This window comes from Bactrocera tryoni, unplaced genomic scaffold (genome assembly GCF_016617805.1).
Source record: "Bactrocera tryoni isolate S06 unplaced genomic scaffold, CSIRO_BtryS06_freeze2 scaffold_11, whole genome shotgun sequence".
NCBI classification, from domain to species: Eukaryota; Metazoa; Arthropoda; class Insecta; order Diptera; family Tephritidae; genus Bactrocera; species Bactrocera tryoni.
This window is the reverse complement of record NW_024395824.1, coordinates 9,586,199-9,605,661: the sequence shown is the minus strand read 5'-3', so window position 1 is coordinate 9,605,661 and position 19,463 is coordinate 9,586,199. Positions and strand designations below refer to the sequence as shown.

The 19,463-nt window shown below is 34.9% G+C and overlaps 1 protein-coding gene and 1 pseudogene across 2 annotated transcripts; both read left to right on the top strand.

The window, feature by feature from the left end:
* The first annotated feature begins 1,408 nt into the window (after positions 1 to 1,408).
* On the top strand, positions 1,409 to 2,381 carry LOC120779549 (annotated as a pseudogene).
* Positions 2,382 to 9,091: 6,710 nt separating this feature from the next.
* LOC120779758 lies at positions 9,092 to 10,076 on the top strand. 2 transcript variants are annotated; one of them, XM_040112140.1, is made up of 2 exons: positions 9,092 to 9,558; positions 9,731 to 10,076. In XM_040112140.1, exons 1-2 carry the CDS (start codon positions 9,513 to 9,515, stop codon positions 9,940 to 9,942), a joined length of 258 nt encoding a protein of 85 aa, XP_039968074.1. In that variant the 5' UTR covers positions 9,092 to 9,512; the 3' UTR covers positions 9,943 to 10,076. The 2 variants fall into 2 exon arrangements, with proteins under 2 accessions (XP_039968074.1, XP_039968073.1); XM_040112139.1 differs by having other exon boundaries at positions 9,092 to 9,615.
* Positions 10,077 to 19,463: the final 9,387 nt, after the last annotated feature.

The window sequence follows — 19,463 nt, the reverse complement described above, 5'->3', positions numbered from 1 at the left end:
TGGCGGTTCCATCTATTAGGACTAGTTGCCCAAGACTATAGCAGGAAAAGCAACCCCAGACCATTCGGCTGCCTCCCTGCTTAACAGTTCTTTGAACACATTCGTCCTTGAACCGCTCACCAGTCCTCCTTCTCATGTAGGACATACCGTCGCTTCAAAAAATGTTAAATTTGGACTCATCTGAGAAGATTACATTTCGCCAATATAGTTGAGTCTAATTTCGATGTTCTTTTGCCCATCGTAAACGGTTTTGACGCATTTTTGAGGTTAAAAGTGTTTTTTTGGCGGCCCGACGAGCGTTCAAACCAACCTCTTGAAGCCTTCGACGAACAGTTCTTGCGCTAACTTCCATACCGACAATTTCAAATAACTCCACTTTAATATCCTCAGCAGTTTTGAAGCGATCCCTCAAGCTGATAGAATGTATCACCCGATCTTCCTTAGAACTTGTCTTCTTCTTTGCTCCAGAGCCAGTTTTTCTCTTAAGAGACCTGGTTTTATCGACTTTTTTTAGAAATTCTCCGATGGAAGACTTGCTGAAGCCAACTCTACCACTAATTAAATACCATAATACCACAGATTTTCTTTTCTCAAAATCAAAATATTACTTTTCTCCAATTCGGACATTTTTTTTTAATTTGGCATATTTAAGCTTCAACCAAGCACGAGCACGAAATAAACTTTGAAACTATTGAAAAATAAAACAAAGTTGTTATAAAACGTGTATAGCACTACTTTAAGTGAAAGAATAAACCTTTCCGCAAAAAATTACACTTGTCAGTTACAATCGTGCTTTAAATACAAACCGACGGGTTGTCCGGATTTCACTGTCCGCTACTGTATGTTCTTTTTTTACGAGGGCACTCTATGAAAATTGTTTGTGCCTCTTATATTGCTTAGTTTTGAGACATGCGCATTTGAGCTCCGCTCACGCAAAGGAGGGGGTTTGACCACAGTATATACAGTAGATAACCTTTTCGTGGTAGCTTTCTGAGGGGTGAATAGCGGCCATCTTGGATTTTCAGAGGTAGCAACGCAGTGCTGTATATATTAAGGCGTAAATACTTAGCAAATTTATTCTATTAAATAACAAAAACTATAAATATTGTTGCTCAATATAAAAGGGAATTATTTATTAATGACATATATTTACTAATATTTGATTTAAACGCCATAGTGTATCATGTTTCGCCCATAAAAATATCATTTACTGATAGTCAGATATTCTTTATGTAGAGAGTTCTTATTAATAAAAAGCAGCCCTGTTTTTAGATTTCTCGGTGGTGAGTTTTCTTCTGAAGGTATTTGTTTACATTTGACCGACAGAAAACATAAAAGGTGCAGCTTTCCATACAAAACATTCAAATTAAATCAAAACAAAGTTTTGTTTGTATAAAGTTACTAAATATTTTATTTAAAGTTTAATAATTGGAGTGAACATAGATTTTATACAATAGAAAATGTACTTAAACGAAGTGAAAATATACCGGAAAACACACCCATCGTGCGGGGCTATGATTGGAATCAAGGAATTGATTGCTCAAATTTAATTGAGTCGTATGTTAATACGGGGTTTCAAGCTACTAATCTTGGGTTGGCAATAAGAGAAATAAATCTAATGGTAATGTAACCATTTTTTTATGGAAAGATTTATGTATTTTAAAATATTCTTAGCTTGATTGTAGGCAGCAGCCGTTGAAACCCGAAGAAGCCGATTTGCATGAAACGGATGAATTCATTAGACGAAAACATTGCTGTACAATATCCCTCGGATTCACATCTAATCTCGTGTCGTCGGGATTACGGGAGACATTACGATTCCTCGTTGAACACCAAATGGTGGATTGTGTAGAAACGACATGCCGCTACTTGATGAAATAGTTGAAGATCAAAAAACGAAAGGCATGATTTGGTCTCCTTCTCGTATTATACAACGACTTAAGGATAAACGACACCAGCTCAATATACTACTGGGCTGAGAAACATAAAATACCTGTGTTTTGCCCTGCGTTTAAAGATGGTAGCCTAGGTGACATGATGTATTTCCACTCTTTCCGTCACCCCGGATTAGTGGTAGATATTTTGTCCGATTTGCGACGTCTAAGCACTATGGCTGTGAAAGCCACCAAATCGGGAATGATTATAATTGGTGGCAGTATTATAAAGCATCACATATGCCATGCGAATTTGACGAGAAATGGAGCCGATTATTCCGTTTTTATTAACACACAAAATAAAGAAAGAAGCTTCACCAGTTAAGGTGTATGCAGAAGCTAGTTTAGTAGTGCCATTGATTGTTGGTGAGACTTTTGTTAAAAGACATTTCAATGCAAAAAAAGGAAACGAACCATGATAATAAATAATTGTAATAAATATGCAAATTTGTGGACTTTAATTTGTAATAGTAAACGAACTTTTTAATAAAGCTTAGTCAATAACGACTTACGATCTTCGTCACCAGAAGATGTATATTTATATTCGATCAAGAACTGTTAACTCGTTTCATATTATTTAATTTATTGGCATATGTATTTCTCATATATTTTTATTCCAACGAAATTAAACAAATTTTATTAATATTATAAATATTTTTAATAGTTTATTTTTGAATCTTTAATTTTTGCATTTTCCACACCACCCATGAGGTTTGCAATAAGGCGCGTTACCGACTTTTTTTAGGTGGTCGGGTCCCCGGTAGGCCTATTTTCACCTTTACAACTTAAAATAAAAATAATTAATAATTTTCATAAAAATTTAAATAAAAATATTGCACAAAATAATTTAATAAGATGTTTAAGCTCCCACAATAGATGCATCCAAAATCCTATAACTCTATTAAATATATTAAAACACAGAAATTAACATTTAGAAGGGGGAGGAAGTTACCTATGTGAAATGCACAAAAATTTGACGTGCCGAAAATGAGGGTTGGCTGCCTGCCTATTAAAAATTCTCAAAGAAAAATAAGTTCTAATTCTTATAAAAAGGTATTTTAAAACGTCAGGCTCTGAATTTTCGCAGCAATAAAAAGGCTCTACATTTCCCATCATACTATGTAATTTTTTTGAAAATCCTACAAGATGACAACAGGAATCAAAATTGTCATTCAATATTGCATCAAGTTTTTTCAAAAAATCTATGAAGGGTTCAGGAGCTTTTACCAGATTTGACGAATCGTACACTTTTTCTTTTGTAAAAGTGAATGCGTCTTCAGGGATCTGATCTTTTTCAAAAAGTGGCAAAGGTTGGGAACAATTATGCAGTTTAAAATACATATTCATAATACATAAGTATAACCACAAAAATATGCAAAAGAATTTCGCTGTAGGAAATCGCTTTCAATTACATCGATTTCAATACAATTCCTAACATTATAGGGCCTATCTAAGAACGGTCTTGGCAAACCTTGAAATGTTTGCCAAGAACTATCCTGAATCAAAGGGTCATTACATACCCTTTCAAGGGTATTGAACGAAAACAGTTCTAAATCTCTACCCTGCAGAGATTCGCAATTGCCACGTGTCACAAATTTGACATGTCTAAGGCCCCAAGATTGGCGGAAAAGGTCAGAAAACATAGAAGGAGTTGTTCTTGAGTTTAGTCCTCCCCCTTTCCTAATCTGTCCGAAGTAGTGTTCTAGTTCGTCTTAGCAAAGTCTTCTTGTCTTGATATATTCAAATCCCTCCCGGGACAATATGCGCCACAATCGTCTTAAACTGCGAATGTTAAGAAGCCAACCTCTAATAAACGAAAATGTATTTGTGATATCTCGACCAAACATATCACAAACAGTGATAGAGTTAAGTGCTTCTTCGGCTTCTACTAAAAAATTCATTTGATCGATATTTTTTTAATGCTCCGAGGCATTTACTATTAAAAATATTGAATAGTTGGTCGAAAAACAATACAAACTCTGCGGTATTTAAAAAGGTTTGGGACTGAGATGTATTTAAGTGACCCGTTGTATACATGGCTAACATTCCGCTAGCAACTGTATTGCTAAAGACTCGGGCAGCTAAACGTACATTCATTTTTTGAAAAGTACTGGGCTTTAAATGTGCGGAAGTCAATTTTGGCGCACATCGAATATCACGATGTGAATCCTGTTCATGGAAATGAACTATATCTTTCCAATCTACAGAACGCCCACGAAATTGTATATGGTTTTTGAAGTTTTCAATACAATTTCTCGTACTCTTTAACAGGTGAGGAGAATCATAAAATAATACGATTTCTTCACCATTAACTTCAAAATAGGGCCTATCATCTGTAATCCCCACTATTCTAACAAAATTAACAAAATTGGATTCTTGATCACATACTAATTGACAGGTATGAAGACCTATTCCCTGGAGTTTCTCAATAACTTCAAAAACATACTTCCGAACCACATCCCCTTTACAAGAATTATGGACGAAAAAGTATGCAACTGGTTGAGACCAGGAGTTGCCTCCAATGCTTTGAGCCATTATTGTAAAAACACTGTTGGCTACCCTGGACGTGCGATTTTCATCCCCATAGTCCTCCAATCCTACTATAAAATCCCTATACCTATCATATTTCAAATGAGTTTTCAATGACATTTCATCACAACACAATGAAATGTATTTCTCCTCATTACTAAAGCCTCGGCTACGCAACTCGGCTACGCAACTTAATGCTGCAAAATGAGCATCCAGGATTTCTTGGCCAACCTTTTATAAATTTTGAAAGAGTGGTTGTAGAAGGCCAATGAAAAAGGGGTCGCAAATACCTATAGGCCAAAGGAGATGTGAATTTTACTCCAAGGGCTATAGTCTTCATATTTTTACTATATCTGCGACCTGAAGGGCTGCGAGAAGTGTTTTTTACACTATTTCTGACACATATTGCGAGATGTGGTGGTAATTTTCCACAAATCTCATCAATTTGGGGATGAATATAGTTTTGATTAATTAAATATTCTTTTTGGGCTTTAAGTTCTAAAATCTCCTGTTCTTTTTCTTTTATTGATTTCATTAATAATGAAATTTGATTCATCGCATTGTCAAGTTGTTCTTGACAATTTTGATGACTGAAGGATCCATCGCAGAAATATGATTCGGTTTGGGTCCCTTGACATCGAACCCCAAAAGGAATCACTTCTGCCCTAGCTTTTTCTATTTCCCTATAATAATCAAAACCCTCCTCCTGAGCAGCAAAATCCTCAGGCCCTAATCGGATTACCCCGTCATTTGTGTCCGTCTGTTCGACTAAGCTACCTATTCCAAACACTAAATTATTTTTTGTAATAACATCCACTGTGGGTGCGTATAAATTACTATCGGGGACTGCCCCTTTACTTAACCTTAATTTGTTCCTCATCCGGAACGAAAAATGGCGCTGGCAGGCAAATAGCTCCTTTTTTGGGGTGTCTGTTACCCCCAAAAGTTGCATCCATTTTCCTCGCCTATGAAAATTTTCATAAATTTATCGATAGAAGAATGAGAACAAAAGAATATGCAATCAAAATGGTTAGTATAAAACAAACAAATCTTGGTTAGTTTTGTTTAAATAAAAATTAAAATGGTGCAAAAAAAAAAAATGAAAACGCATGAAAAGCATTAAATGAATGCATGAAGTGAACTAACCTTTAGAGGCATCATTTAAAACGTCGCCGAAATTTTTAATAAACTATTTATAAGTTTATTTTCATACAAAAAAACTTATCTTTTAAAAACTATCATATTATCTATGAATAATTTTTAAGGTTTAACAAAATGAATTACCTTAAGTAATTAATACTATTTATGGTATTGATAATTTAAAAGTAACTCGTAGTCATATTTTGTATAACTACGCTCTTATAAGTTAATATAATATTTGCTTAATGAATTATATTTATAATTAAACCCTTTCGTAACAAAAATTTTGTAAGCCATTTGTTCTTTAACCTAATTAAAACTAATATAGTTTTCATTATACTTAAAAAAGTTCTTAACTAAAACTGTATTCCGTAGGCCATCCCGAAAAAAAACATAACCACTTCACTTGGGTAGTTTGTATTGGTGGAAAGGCTGCCTGTAGATAATACACATGTGGCAAAAAAATGTTTTTGAATTAATAAAAAAGAGATTTTAAATTGTTATAATGCACACTTTTATGTATGCATAAGAACTAATAAGCATTAAAGGGCTATACCAGTGTGACACTTTCAAAAAATCTAAAAATTTCTAGCTTAAACGACATTTTCAAAATTGCTGACATCATAACTCAACGAAATATTGACCAATCGACTTCAAATTGAAACTGAGTATTCTATAGTATATTATTTACTATACAATGACCTACGATCTTTTTGATTGGTTGAAAGTTGTCAATTTGCCATTAAAAAACGACAATTGTTTACCTAAAAAAGGACACTTTTTTCGGAACCTCCGAAGACAGCACATAACTTCGTTATTTTTCAACATTTTTGTAAAAGAAAACTGAAAATATAGCCGAAAATATACCTTATTATGTCCAAAGAACTTCGAAATATTCGAAATCAGGAAATTCGCCTAATTTTCCATGGGTAACATTGGTATAGCCCTCTAAATATTTGATGAATATACATATATATGCATATATATAAAAATTCACCCAAGTATCACTAAATACCTAACACATATTCTAAAATAAATTCATACCTTGCTAATTCTCGTTCCGATGGGAATTTATAAAATGATTCGGCTCCCGCACATCGGCACACACAAGATTTCGGCATTCTTCTGTAAACACAAACTTATTAATAACTTTGACATATTTCTAATATATTTATACACCTTACCTTAATCTTGCTTTATTTCCGCAACAAAACTTATAGAAAATATAAATAAAAACTTTTTAAAAACACTAATACGAGTATGTATTATTAAACACTTTAACATTTCTGTTTGAACTCAATTTCCAATTGATGTCACAGTATAACGGCTAACGAATTGTCAATTTGTATACATATGTCAAACGACAAATTACCACCCAGGATTGTATCCTATTGCATGCAAAAATTTGGAAATACTTGAAGCGTGTTTAAAAATTGCACAAAAAAAAACAACTGATTTAACATTAAACAACAAGTAATATCCCAATAAAATTGAACAGATATGCAAAGTAATTCAATATAATCACTTAAATGACGTAAACACTTACATTATTTAATATCTTTTAAAGTCTCGATCATCAAAATTTAAAATTTATATGTAGTTTAAATGCTAACACAACACCCTGATTACCATGAAAGTAGCAAAAAAAGTGTAACACAACACCCTAAGATTTCCTAGAGGTGAGTATATGTATGTAAACAATGAAAAGGTTTATTACTGTATATACTGAGGGTTTGACATTCACGACGGTGGTGGTACCCCCTTTGCCCCCCCATCTCAGGCTTTTTACCATTTGACGAGCTTGGTTAAAATTTTTTGGCATTGACCGCTTATTTAACGAAACTTAATGTAGCGTTCAATACTAGTCTGAACAGACGGTCTTTTTTTGCTTGGTACATTCCCACCTTGCATTTTGTTTTCCTTCGCTGTTCGGGTGCTTGCTGGTACCTACATACTGGTTGCTGTCAGCGCATTTGTTGTTGCACGGTTGCTGTTTTCTGCTGCTTCTGCTGACTGCTTTTGCTTAGTTTCTTTTTCAGCTGATCGCTGCGATGACTTATCATCGCCATTACATTTATTTTTGCAAGGAGTTGCTTTTGTTGGCTCGACAAAGCTAAACTAGGCATTTAAGGAATGCCTACGGCCTTGCTGGTGAGGCTGAGCAGCACTCAATATTGTTTGTTTGATTTTTTGTTTCGTGCACAATTTCTTTATGTTTATTAATAACAATTTGTGTGCAATGTTTCCTATTGGTTTGTTTTCAATTTAATATATATTTTGTTTGGTTTTTACTTTTTGGTTGTTTGCTTTTTGTAAACACAGAATTCTTTGAGCTTATTAAAAACACTGCCAAAAGTGTCAAAAACATACCGGCTCTTACTTACAACTATCCTTCGAAACAAGACATAGGCTGCTTTCGTAAACGCAATATGCAAAGCATACATGCATTGCATACTATTCGTAAACGCCACTGCAATAAGGCTATGTTCGTAAATGCATCATGACTTGCAGTATAAGCAACAGTAGCAACACTGCAAGTTTGACGTTTAATACTTCTTATACAATTTTTGACAATTTGCAGATACATTTGTTTGCAATTTTGAACGCGTATAATACTAAAATGGAAATTTTGCTGAATCTAACACTAAACGAAATTTGTGAGCAAAGAAATTATAGATTTTCTTTAAATTTAAGAAAAAGAAGGGTATTGAAGTCAAAAAGAAAAATTTTTAGGTACAAATGTTTGTCTTTTAAAAGTATTAAGTATTTATAGAACAAACTTTCGGGGTTTTTAAGAAACAGTTTAAAATTTTAAATTATATTAAAGCTTCGAGCATTAAAGCCACATCTAATGTAATACTCGCTTGCGCTATCTTACACAATTTTATCATAAATAAGGGAGGTTATTCTGAACATATTAACGATACAATAACACATGCCGATATGGAAACCAACAATGAAATCGAAGGAATTCAAGATGCCCCCATTCGCCGTGTTGATTCAGATCATATCAATGGAATCGATAGAAGAAACTATTTTACCACTCTGTTTTCATCAAAAAAAATTTACTTTACCTCACCTTCCTTTATTTGAATAATTTTTTTTATTTCTTTTTCTGATGAACTTCATTTTAATTTTTATTGTTTTTATTTACATTTTTAACTTCGGTCACAACTTTCTTCCACAATACATTTTTTTTCCTTCTACCCGATTTAAACTCGTCCTCCATATTCAACCGTACTCTCAGCAATAACTGTGTCTCCGCATAACTGAGATTTTCACTAAAAATTTAAAAATAATAATTTATACAATTATAATTAACATAATTTAACTAAATTTCAATACAAAAATTAAAATAAAACAGTTTTGCACTTACTTTTCGTCAGACATCGTAGTTAAATGCAGTAAACAATTTTTTGATAGAAATTATGAGTGACAGCTGATAGAAGTGTTGTCTTTTCGAACGCTTGATTATTGCAGTGCTGTAATATTGGCATTTCTGAACGTTCTTTTTGTTATGCAATCGTCATGATGCATTTACGAACATAGCCTAATTTAGACAAAGTATTGAATTCATAAATGAATGACAACCCTATTTCATGCGAATGAGTTGTCAAAATGTGCATGACTTTTGTTTTACATGCATTGCAGTCAAAAGAAACGGCAAGAAATATATATTTTTATTAGAATTTAATTGTTATTTCGCGTAATTTTTCTTTGTAGTGATAAAAAGTGGACGCATGAGCGTAAAAAATTGCTCATGTCAATAAGACTTCGCCATGAAAGTAACTTCACCGCCAAAATAAAAAAAAACGCAGCACAATTTGGCAAACAATTCGATGGGAAATTCAAGAAGTGGACAATACGTTTTCCCCTTCAGTGGATGAGATAACGCGCTGCTTCACCAATATGTTGGGGACGTATAGAAGAATAAAACGAAGAAATGGAACGTCCGGTGAGTCTGCCACAAATTGGGACTTTTTTGATGAGATGGATGATGTTTATGGTACACGTATGTAGCAGTATATCTGTACCTGATAACATGCTCGATTATTCTTTTTATCAACTAACTTATGATTTATCATCAAATGATACTCCATCGCCTTCACCTTCTGCACCATCATCAGAGTTCACCCAAGTAGTTGGAACTGCCCAAAAACGGAAGAGAAATGAAGTCATTGAGTTCTTGGCCTCCGAATCGGAAAAACAAGCAAAATTGTTAGAGGCACTGGTGGAGAGTGAGAAGGGAAAAGTAAACATTGAAAAGGAAAAAGTGCAGGAACTAAGATCCATACGAAATTTATATGAGAAAATATTAGAACGTAATCTTAATACCTAATTTTTTAATGACTTCATTTAAGTTTTTTTTAAATATGCAATGAATTTTCAAGTTTAACAAATGTACAAGCGTTTTGACAATGAATGTGATTTTAATTTTAATAAAACTAATCTATGCAATAAAACAATAATAAATAGCTGTGTCTTAGTAAGGCTAATGTTCGATTGGGGGTGGGAGTGGCAGTGGAATTGGGCAAGGGAAACGGATAGCAAAAGGTGCTGCAGGGAGGGAGGGGATTGAGGCGTCTTTGTAGCAGGTAAACGAGCCGGGATTACTAGTTTTATATCAAATTCATGTTTTATTACTTAAAAAACAGTTAATATTTCATTACTTATGCAGATAGTAAAGTGGCAATGGCGTCCCGTTTATTTGAGGCTTGTTCTTTCTGTCGACTTGTAGTTGGTAATTGTGAAAAGCTATTTTCGATATTAAATGGTTCAATTTGTTCTCCTTCACTTATGACGCAGGGTTCATCAGTCTCATTTTCGATAAGAATATTATGAAGAGTTATACAGGCCATCGTGATAGTTTTTGGTAAATCTGCATGTAGCACATCAATATATTTCAAAATACGGAATTTTTTTTTCAATATTCCAAATGCCTGTTCTACATGAACTCTTGTTGAGCATAAATTTTTGTTATATTGAACTTCTTTAGGTGTTAAAAAACCATTGTCTCTATGTATAAGGTACCATTAGGAAGGTTTCCAGCGGATATGCGGAATCGCCTAATAAATGGTAACCGGAATGGTAATAGAACTCATTTCCCATATAGCGGCATCGTGGCATCGTCCGGGGCAGCCAATAAACACATCTATGAACTTAAGATGACTATCCACAATTGCCTAAACAAGTTCAATTAATTATAAATGAACAATTTTTAATAAAGCTTAACATTCTTACTTGGATAACAATTGAAAACTTCCCCTTCCTATTATAAAAACTAATACTGTCCTTAACTGGTTGTGAGATGGAAATGTGCGTACCACCTATACAACCTATGACATATGGGAACGGATAGCTGCGTTTAGCTGAAAATTAGTCACATTTTTGTTTTTGTTCTGCAACAAATTGTTTTAAGGGTTCCAATAAATAGTTTATAGCTGGTTCCCATTGCCATATCGAATCTGTTGCCGACATCTCTAAATGATGTGTTGTTGCTAAGTTTCCATATAATTGCGTACAGCGCTTTTTCCAACGAAACTCCATTACGACCAGTGCACTTTGACACCCAGTATGGTTTCAACATGTTCAGAAGAATCCAAACATTACAGATTTAATATACATATATGTGAGTAACTAATTATTTAGTTGAAAGTCACATTAAATGTTGATTTTTCCATTCGAAAATGTGAATGAAAAACATCATTCTACATACCCGCAATGCTCTTTGAAAAGTTTTTAATTTTTAAAATTCGTCTTTTATTTTCACATAGGTAAGCTAAGACAGACAACCTCTGTTGGTTTTTTATAAAATTTTTAGCAATTGTTAAGCTATTTCTACTACTTGTAGTTTCTGCCAAAGTAATCGCATTTTCTAATGTGCTCAATAATAAATCATCCATTTTTGTAAACACAAAAAATTTATTTATTAACACAACTAACTCTAACAGCTGTAGACAATGCACATGGGCATTCATAAACGTCATATAAATACATTGCATATTTTCGTAAAGCAGGGTTGCAATGCATAAATGCATGGCATGGCATGGGCATCTGTTTTAAAAATGCTTTGTATATTGCGTTTATGAAAGCAGCCATACGCAACTTCATCAAACACAAAAGGCTCGAAGAAAATTTAAATGCTTGGAAACTACACACCCATAGTTACGCCATCATCAACCCAGATAGAATACCAACCTTGTACGGGCCCACCACGCCTCAGGATCGGACACACCATCCTAACTCACTCGCATATATTTATGGGAAAATCCCGTTCCAATTGCCCTTTTTGTGACAACTCCGTATCAATTCAACACATACTAGCAGACTGCCCAGTAATCCACTCAAAAACACACACCTCTGACAACATTGACTTAGCACAAGCGTTAAAAAATCCCTCAGATTAAAACGTAATGATTACATATAAATTTTTAAAAGATAGAAATTTACTAAAATACATCTAACACACTAACAACTAACTAACATAATAGTAGTACCTAAGCTATTAATAAGGCTGCTGAAGGCCTAGTAGCCAGTGCTGTGATTTCATGTATTTATATAATAAATATTTTATTGTATAAATTATTATAAAATAAACATAAATAAAAACACGTACACTGTACCCCTTGAACACAAATTTTCATTTTAGAAAACCGTGACATACCTATACAACTTAATCTCGTGACTTGGGCACTTATGGCCCAGTAATGTATTTTGTATGGAAATTTAGACTTTTAAGACATTTTTTCTATAGAAACGCTTATATTTCGCTTGTTTATGTAAATAAAATAATGACACTTGTGTTTTTTTGCTAGAAACAAGGTATTTTTATTGTCAAATATGAAAATCAATTAAATTTTTAATTTCGAACTGCTCAAATGGCTGTCTTTTTAAAGCATTTTGATTGGGTGTAGACGTTGTTGGAGTACTGTCCGCATCTTCATCATTGTCTGAGTCCGTATCAGTTTCGGCATTGTATTTTGCAAAATAGCGCTTTTCATACGTCTTTATATAGGTTTGGTTCATGTCGAAATAAGGCAATGATCCCAAACTGTTGTTGTTTTATTATTGATCTTAGCAGTTTTCGCATCGCCGTTTCAAAGTGTGGATCTGTGGCAGGAAAAAAAAAATGGCGAAAGATATTTGAAAATGAAATAATTTTGAAATAAAATGAATTATGAAAGCCTACCTGTATTGCTTAAGCTCGCCACTGCAGGAACCGTTTTGAAATTTATCAAGTCCATTACATTGTAATTGCTTCATAGAGAGTTCTTTTAAAATATTTTGTGCATTTCAGACTTATTGGTGTTCCACATAGGGTGACTAAGATCAAACAGCCTGTACGCCGCTAGGTCTAGCAATATCCAGCGTATTATAAAATAATGCCATGTGCCAGGGGTTTGTTTTTCTTTTACCAAAGAATCCACGTAGCATTATGTCAAAAGTATCATCACCACCTTTATGCTCATTATAATCATGTATGACTTGTTTTTTTTTTGTTACAGGGTTTATATCTTCGCTGGCATGAGCAGTTGAAAACACTATACACCCCTTTTTCTTGCTTCTTCTGAGGATGTAAATAAGTAAGTTAATAAATGCGGCTTATTGCTTGTTATTGTGCCCACCGAGGTGGTATTCAGCAAAAGCAAATCTTCCGGCAAGTCATAGCTTGTGAAAAAGTTGTCCATCGTGATATTCACACTGCCAAATATACTTCGCCTTCAAGTGGATAGTTGGTTTTTGCGTCAACAAGCCAAAATATTTGTATGCCATATTTTGCAGGCTTAAAGGGACTGAATCGGTTTCATGTTGGAGGTAACTGCTTATCAACTGTCAATTCTTTACCTGGAACCAATGGTATCGCCAATTTATCGTATCGTAGTCTCTCAGCGCTAGCCCGGGAATCGTCAAAGCGTATAAACAACAAATGCTCAAACCGATGCAGTGACATCAGTGCTCTATAAAAGGGCATGTTCGTTTTGTGAAAAAGATCCTTAGCATGAACTAAGCACCGGAGTATAAAATTATTGCAATGAAAGCATACAGTTCATCCGCATTTGTCTTTTGCCAAGTATTACTCTTTTAGCTTTCTTATTCATCTCAAGAGCAATACCTTAAACAAGAGACGCGTATGAAGGCACCGCTTTTAGATTCAAAATTTTCGTGCATAGTGACGTTGATTGTCTACGCATTCCTAACGCCAGTTCCGATCACCGTTTTTCAGTTTGGCTTGGCTTTGACCACCCTTATTTGATTGTTCCTACCCTGACCACAAAATTTTGCTCCACGATTGCCCTCAATAGCGGTATCTCACAAATCAAATCTGCTTTCGTTAGGGTCCATATCTACAAAAGCCTCCTCGTGGATATATTGTTCGAAAAGTGGATAAGGATAATGCGAAGAACATTATCATCTCCGAAGTCCGTCTGGTCACTGAGTATCCATTGGTGTCACCAGCAAATTTGGGTTCTCTTCCGCCATCATCATTATCGATATCATTAGCATTCAAATAATTTGAAATATTCTCTCTTCTTGTTCCGTCAATTCACGCCGTAAGTTGGTCAAATAAATGGCAAACTCTTCACTTATTTTAATAAATTATATTTGCTACCACTAAAAATGAACTGTTCACTTGAAAATTTTACGCGAAACTAATTAGAAATGCACAATAATCATAAAAACGTTAGAAAATTATGCTTCTTGGTACAAAATATATGAAGAAATATTATGGGCACTGAGTGCGCCAAGCCACGTATAGCGCACACCCCATATAAAATGCCGTTACTTCCTTATTATAAGGGTTATATACCTAAAATTTTTTAAACTTATACCTTAAAATATAGTTCATCACTATGCTAAAAATAGGTGAAATTGGACCATCCAAAGTTCAGAAATTCAATATGAACAAGTAAGGAAGCGCTAAGTTCGGGTGCAACGGAAAATTTTATACTCTTGAAACTTGCAAGAATTAAAGCCACGGAAATACCTTAATATATCAAATGATATATCCAGCATATCCACAGAGAAGTATTATCCCTTAATTTCAATTATGTCTCTCATTAACTGATATTTTCGGTCAAAAGTCAACTATATATACTGGGGTCCATATATTCGGTACCTAGGGTCTCGAACAGCTCTGGTTGAATTTGGACAATTTTTGGTCAAAATGTCATACTTTAATGGAATTATTACTGCAAAATTATATTCCATTCTATTAATTATTTCTTGATTTGTGTACTGGAAAGTGAAAGAATCAAATGGAATTTTAATTGTGTTATATGGGAAGTAGGCGTGGTTGTAGTCCGATTTTGCTTATTTTCACACTGTTACATAGGAACGTTTAAAAAATGATACGTGCTAAATTTAGTCCAAATCGGTTGGTCGGGTCCCAAGATATGGGATTTCATCAAAAAGTGGGCGGTGTCACGACCATTGTCCAATTTTGTTAAGTGAACAAAACTATAATACTCTGTAGCAGGGAAAAAGGGATGTCCAACTTATTCCATTGTGAGAGCGCTTCAAAATTAGCGTTTTTATAACATTTTCCATTATTTCCAGATTGGACAAAGTAATAACATTTGGGCATTTAAATTAAAACACCCAACATTTAGTACGAATAAAAATTACTATATTGTGGTTAATTAGTACATAGAGAAACTATTTAAATCTTTTTATGGTATGTTAAAACAACAGACTTTTGACAATACCCTTTCAATACCCAATAAAAAGATTTAAGCTTTTTAGCTCTAAATCAATAAATGCTTTTAATAACTTTTGAATAATACTATGATGCTTGAGATACATTAAAATTTCACATCTTCATTGATTTACAGTTTTTATAAATGGTTTTGAACAAGGCAACAAATCCCTCAGTTTACATATTTTTTGGTAAGATTTCAATCTGGCCATCGCCCGTTTCCAATTGCTAAACGTCAAAACCTCCTGAACTCGATCAGCTGTCAAAGTTCAGGAGGTTTTGACGTTTAGCAATTGCTCTCTCACTTTCAATGAGAAATCTCTGCTCTGTAGCAACTGGTTGCAAGAGTATAAAAATTAGAATGGGTACTGAGTGCCCAATAGGGTGGGTCCATTCCGGACTTTTTTCGATTCGGGAATTCTAATAGTGTGGAAAAGTGGCCTTAGTACTTCCTGATTCCAATGCAACTTTTTGTTTTGAGATCGGATTGCATCTTCAACCCCAACTCCGGCCTTGAAATTTCGAAAATTCGCCTAAGAATGTGAAATTGTCTACCTAGCGCCTAAAATACGCATCTTATGGCAAAATATATAAAACAAAAGTTATTTGTCACGTCATTTGCTACCGGAATGGTGTATGTGATCATGGTCGTAGGACGAACCGTTCTCGAGATACAAGCGAAAATGCGGCGCGCCACAGCGCAAGGTGAAAATCGGCTTGCGGCCACACTTCTTGACGTTGATTTCACCGAGTGCTATCACTCACATTCATTCACCCACGCCAAAGGACACGTTCGGATAGGTCTCCACACAAATATTTTTTCATCGAGTTCCTTCACTTTATCGGTGATTTCGCCGAGTTCTATCAGTTACATTCATTTCCCTACGCCATACGACACGTTCGGACTGGTCTCCACATAAATATTTTTTCATCGATTTCCTTCACTCTTGTCGTTGATTTCGCCGAGTGCTATCACTTATATTCTCTCAACAGAACACAGAACTCAAAATGTCTGTATCTAAATTTAAATTTAGACAGAAATGTCCTGTGTTTGGCATATATCCGTACAATCTCTCTGAGTCCCAGTTACCTACTTACCAGGATGTTCTTTTTGTGTTATCAGTTTGAAAGAGATTTCGACTATAGGGCGACTCCGAGGCGACAACTATGAACCTAGGAGTAAAGAGGTTACAGAAATAGTTGCAAAAAGGTAGAAAATACTTTCAAAAAGTCATCTATTCCGATAGTTTCACACACCAGAGTTGTACAAATGCTCACCACATACCATAAGAAATTTCTGACTCTTAAACAAATGTTTTTAAGGAACCCAATAGGTTTGAGCTCTAAAAGAGACGACTTTGTCTCTTCTGCCGGAAAATTATTTGACATCGCTGCTTGTAAATACATTTATTTTTCTTCTTGCACTTGTCCAAAGGAAAGGAAAGTTCCTATCAATGAACAACCATTTCTCTTGGACCAGAGAACCAGAAGAATTGGTCGCATTGGAAGTGTTGATCTACCTGAAACAAAAAATATTACAAAGAAAAATGAACGTAAAGAAAAGCTTTCAAAACGTCATTCAATATCAACACTTACCAGAGAAGTATCAGCTAGAACACGTGACCATTCAGATCACCCAGACTCTCATACAGACGACAACAATGTAGGTGCGTCGCACATGGATTCTTCCAAAAACGATGCTGATGATGAATTTTCCCTTCCATCCTCTAAAACCAAACAAAACACACTAGTATTAAAACACACTGCTTTAGCTGCCCAAAGATTTGGAGTAGTGATAGAGCAGCGGCCTTCACTTTTTCATCTGTTTTTCTGGATGCAAAAAAATCAGGTTTGATAACAGAGGATCAGGCTAGCTTTGTCACTGACAAATGCAAGATTTGTCGGGCAAAAAAAAGTGTTGGAGTTAAGCTCCAAAACACCGAAAGTATTGACTCTGTATATGGGCTGTATTTTGACGGCCGCAAAGACAATACACTTACACAAGTCAGCGAAGGTGAAAAATACTACCGCGACACTGGCAAAGAGGAACATATTTATCTTATAGTGGAACCTGGTTGTCATTACTTTGGCCACGTCACCTCTCCTTCCGGGTCAGCTGAGGATGAGACGCAAGCTATATGGCAACATTTACAAGACAATTCAGTTGATCTGGAACATCTAGAAGTTGTCGGTGCAGATGGCACCAACACGAACACAGGTTGGAAAGGTAGAATCATTCATGTGCAAATCTCGCTGGCTCACCTGTGCAAATAGAATTCTGAGATTATACATTTCTACTGACAAACCAACAAAGGAAATAAAGATTTTGGTCAAGTACATACTTCTACAGTTTACTCACCTTTGTGGTTCTCAATAAGATTCAACAGTTCAATCAAAAGATGGCTCGCGCCATCTCTATGCTGCAATTCAAAGGTCGAGATACTTACCTGCTAAACTGCGCAAGGTTGTCGATTCATCCATTCAACAGAATGCTTTCTTTGCTCTTCCAGAAAACATTCTCCTTAGTATGATGACTGGCGAACGGATAGAAGTCAGAAAGTTGGCCCATGACCGTCTTCTGGCAGCCAGAGAAGCAGAGCCTGACACTGTAAATGGAAGGGTTACATGTAATAAAGTGCCAAAGCTGAATTTTAAAGCTAATAATTATTACGATATGATTAACTGGTAGACTATTACCTTGACTGTTCCACCAGTTCTTTGTTCAGTTTCTAACGAAGAACTCATAAAAGGGCTGTCGGGAGACACTGCAGAGATATGGAAATTTAGTGAATTCCCCTCTCACACCGTGGCAGTCGAGAGAACCGTCAAACTGGTGACAGAGGCATCTTCTAAAGTTATTGGCCCCCAATCTCGTGATCGTTTTATACGCTCTACACTGAAATCTAGGCAACAAGTGCCAAAGTTTAGTACAAAATCTGATTTTATCAATAAACTAGCTGACCCGGCGAACTTTGTACCGCCTAACAGTCAATGAATGTGGTGTTACAGATAAGCAGAACTTTATGATTTTTTGAAAGCAATACAATGAATACATATAATGTTTATAGCGGCCCGGTACGTGTTTCGCTACGTATGAAGTGAAATATTAAATCAAACTCATTTATAAAAAAAAATATATACTTAATTATTTGCTAGCTATTCTTGAGTTATAAAGTCACAACGAAAAATGGCATTCATTTTTATATATATAGATGCACTGCCGTTATGGCTTTATGTCAACTTCAATAAGATTAATCCAAAACATTTGGATAAACAATAATTTTTCTTTTTCCATTTTGAGCATGAATAAACAAACGGCTGGGGGTACCGACTCTGGAACAGACAACATAAAGTTGGCCATGATTCTTCCAAATTCACGCCACAAACGTTAAGTGTTTACCCTTGAGCTTTGTTGATGAACATCACAAATGTTAAACGCACAGGATATTGTAATCGTTTCAATTCAAATGGCATATCAGTTGGAATCATAGGGATACGCGGTATTAAACGAACTTCTCCGTTTGATTTACCAGTTAAGATCATAGCTTCAATCAAATTTGACAATAAATTTTTCACTGCCAATCTGGTGCCATTACACAGTTTTGGTGGATTAATATTTCGCAATAATATAATCAAAGAACCCACTTTCAGATTCAAGCAATGCGGTGGCATACCAGCCGGTTCTAATGAATTCAAAAATTCAGTTGGATAATTCATTGCCTCATCTTGATTCAAAGCACTGTCAATTGATTTATATGTCGTGACTACGCCTGGGAGTTTTGCTTGAATTTGAAAATTAATGCATTGATATGAATGTTCTTCGGTGCTAAAATGGCGCGTTCTGTCAACCAATCATGGTTTCTGTAGTTCTGAAGAATATTTGGAAAAACACATTCAATCAATTCATCTATCGATTTCGTAATTGTACAAAAATTGTTCGGTACAGTGATCAATCCGTTGGTTCTGTCGATTTGTATTTTGCCATTACCAATTTGTAACAATTGTTTTGAAAACTCATGGGCAGCTGGATCATTTTGTAAGTGAATACGCATATTAATGTTCAGTGTCATTTTTTGTACATAAGTATCTCCAAAGAACTGATGACTTCAAACCGACATTTATTTCATCAGCAAGAGTTGACCGAGGAATGACATGCAATGTTT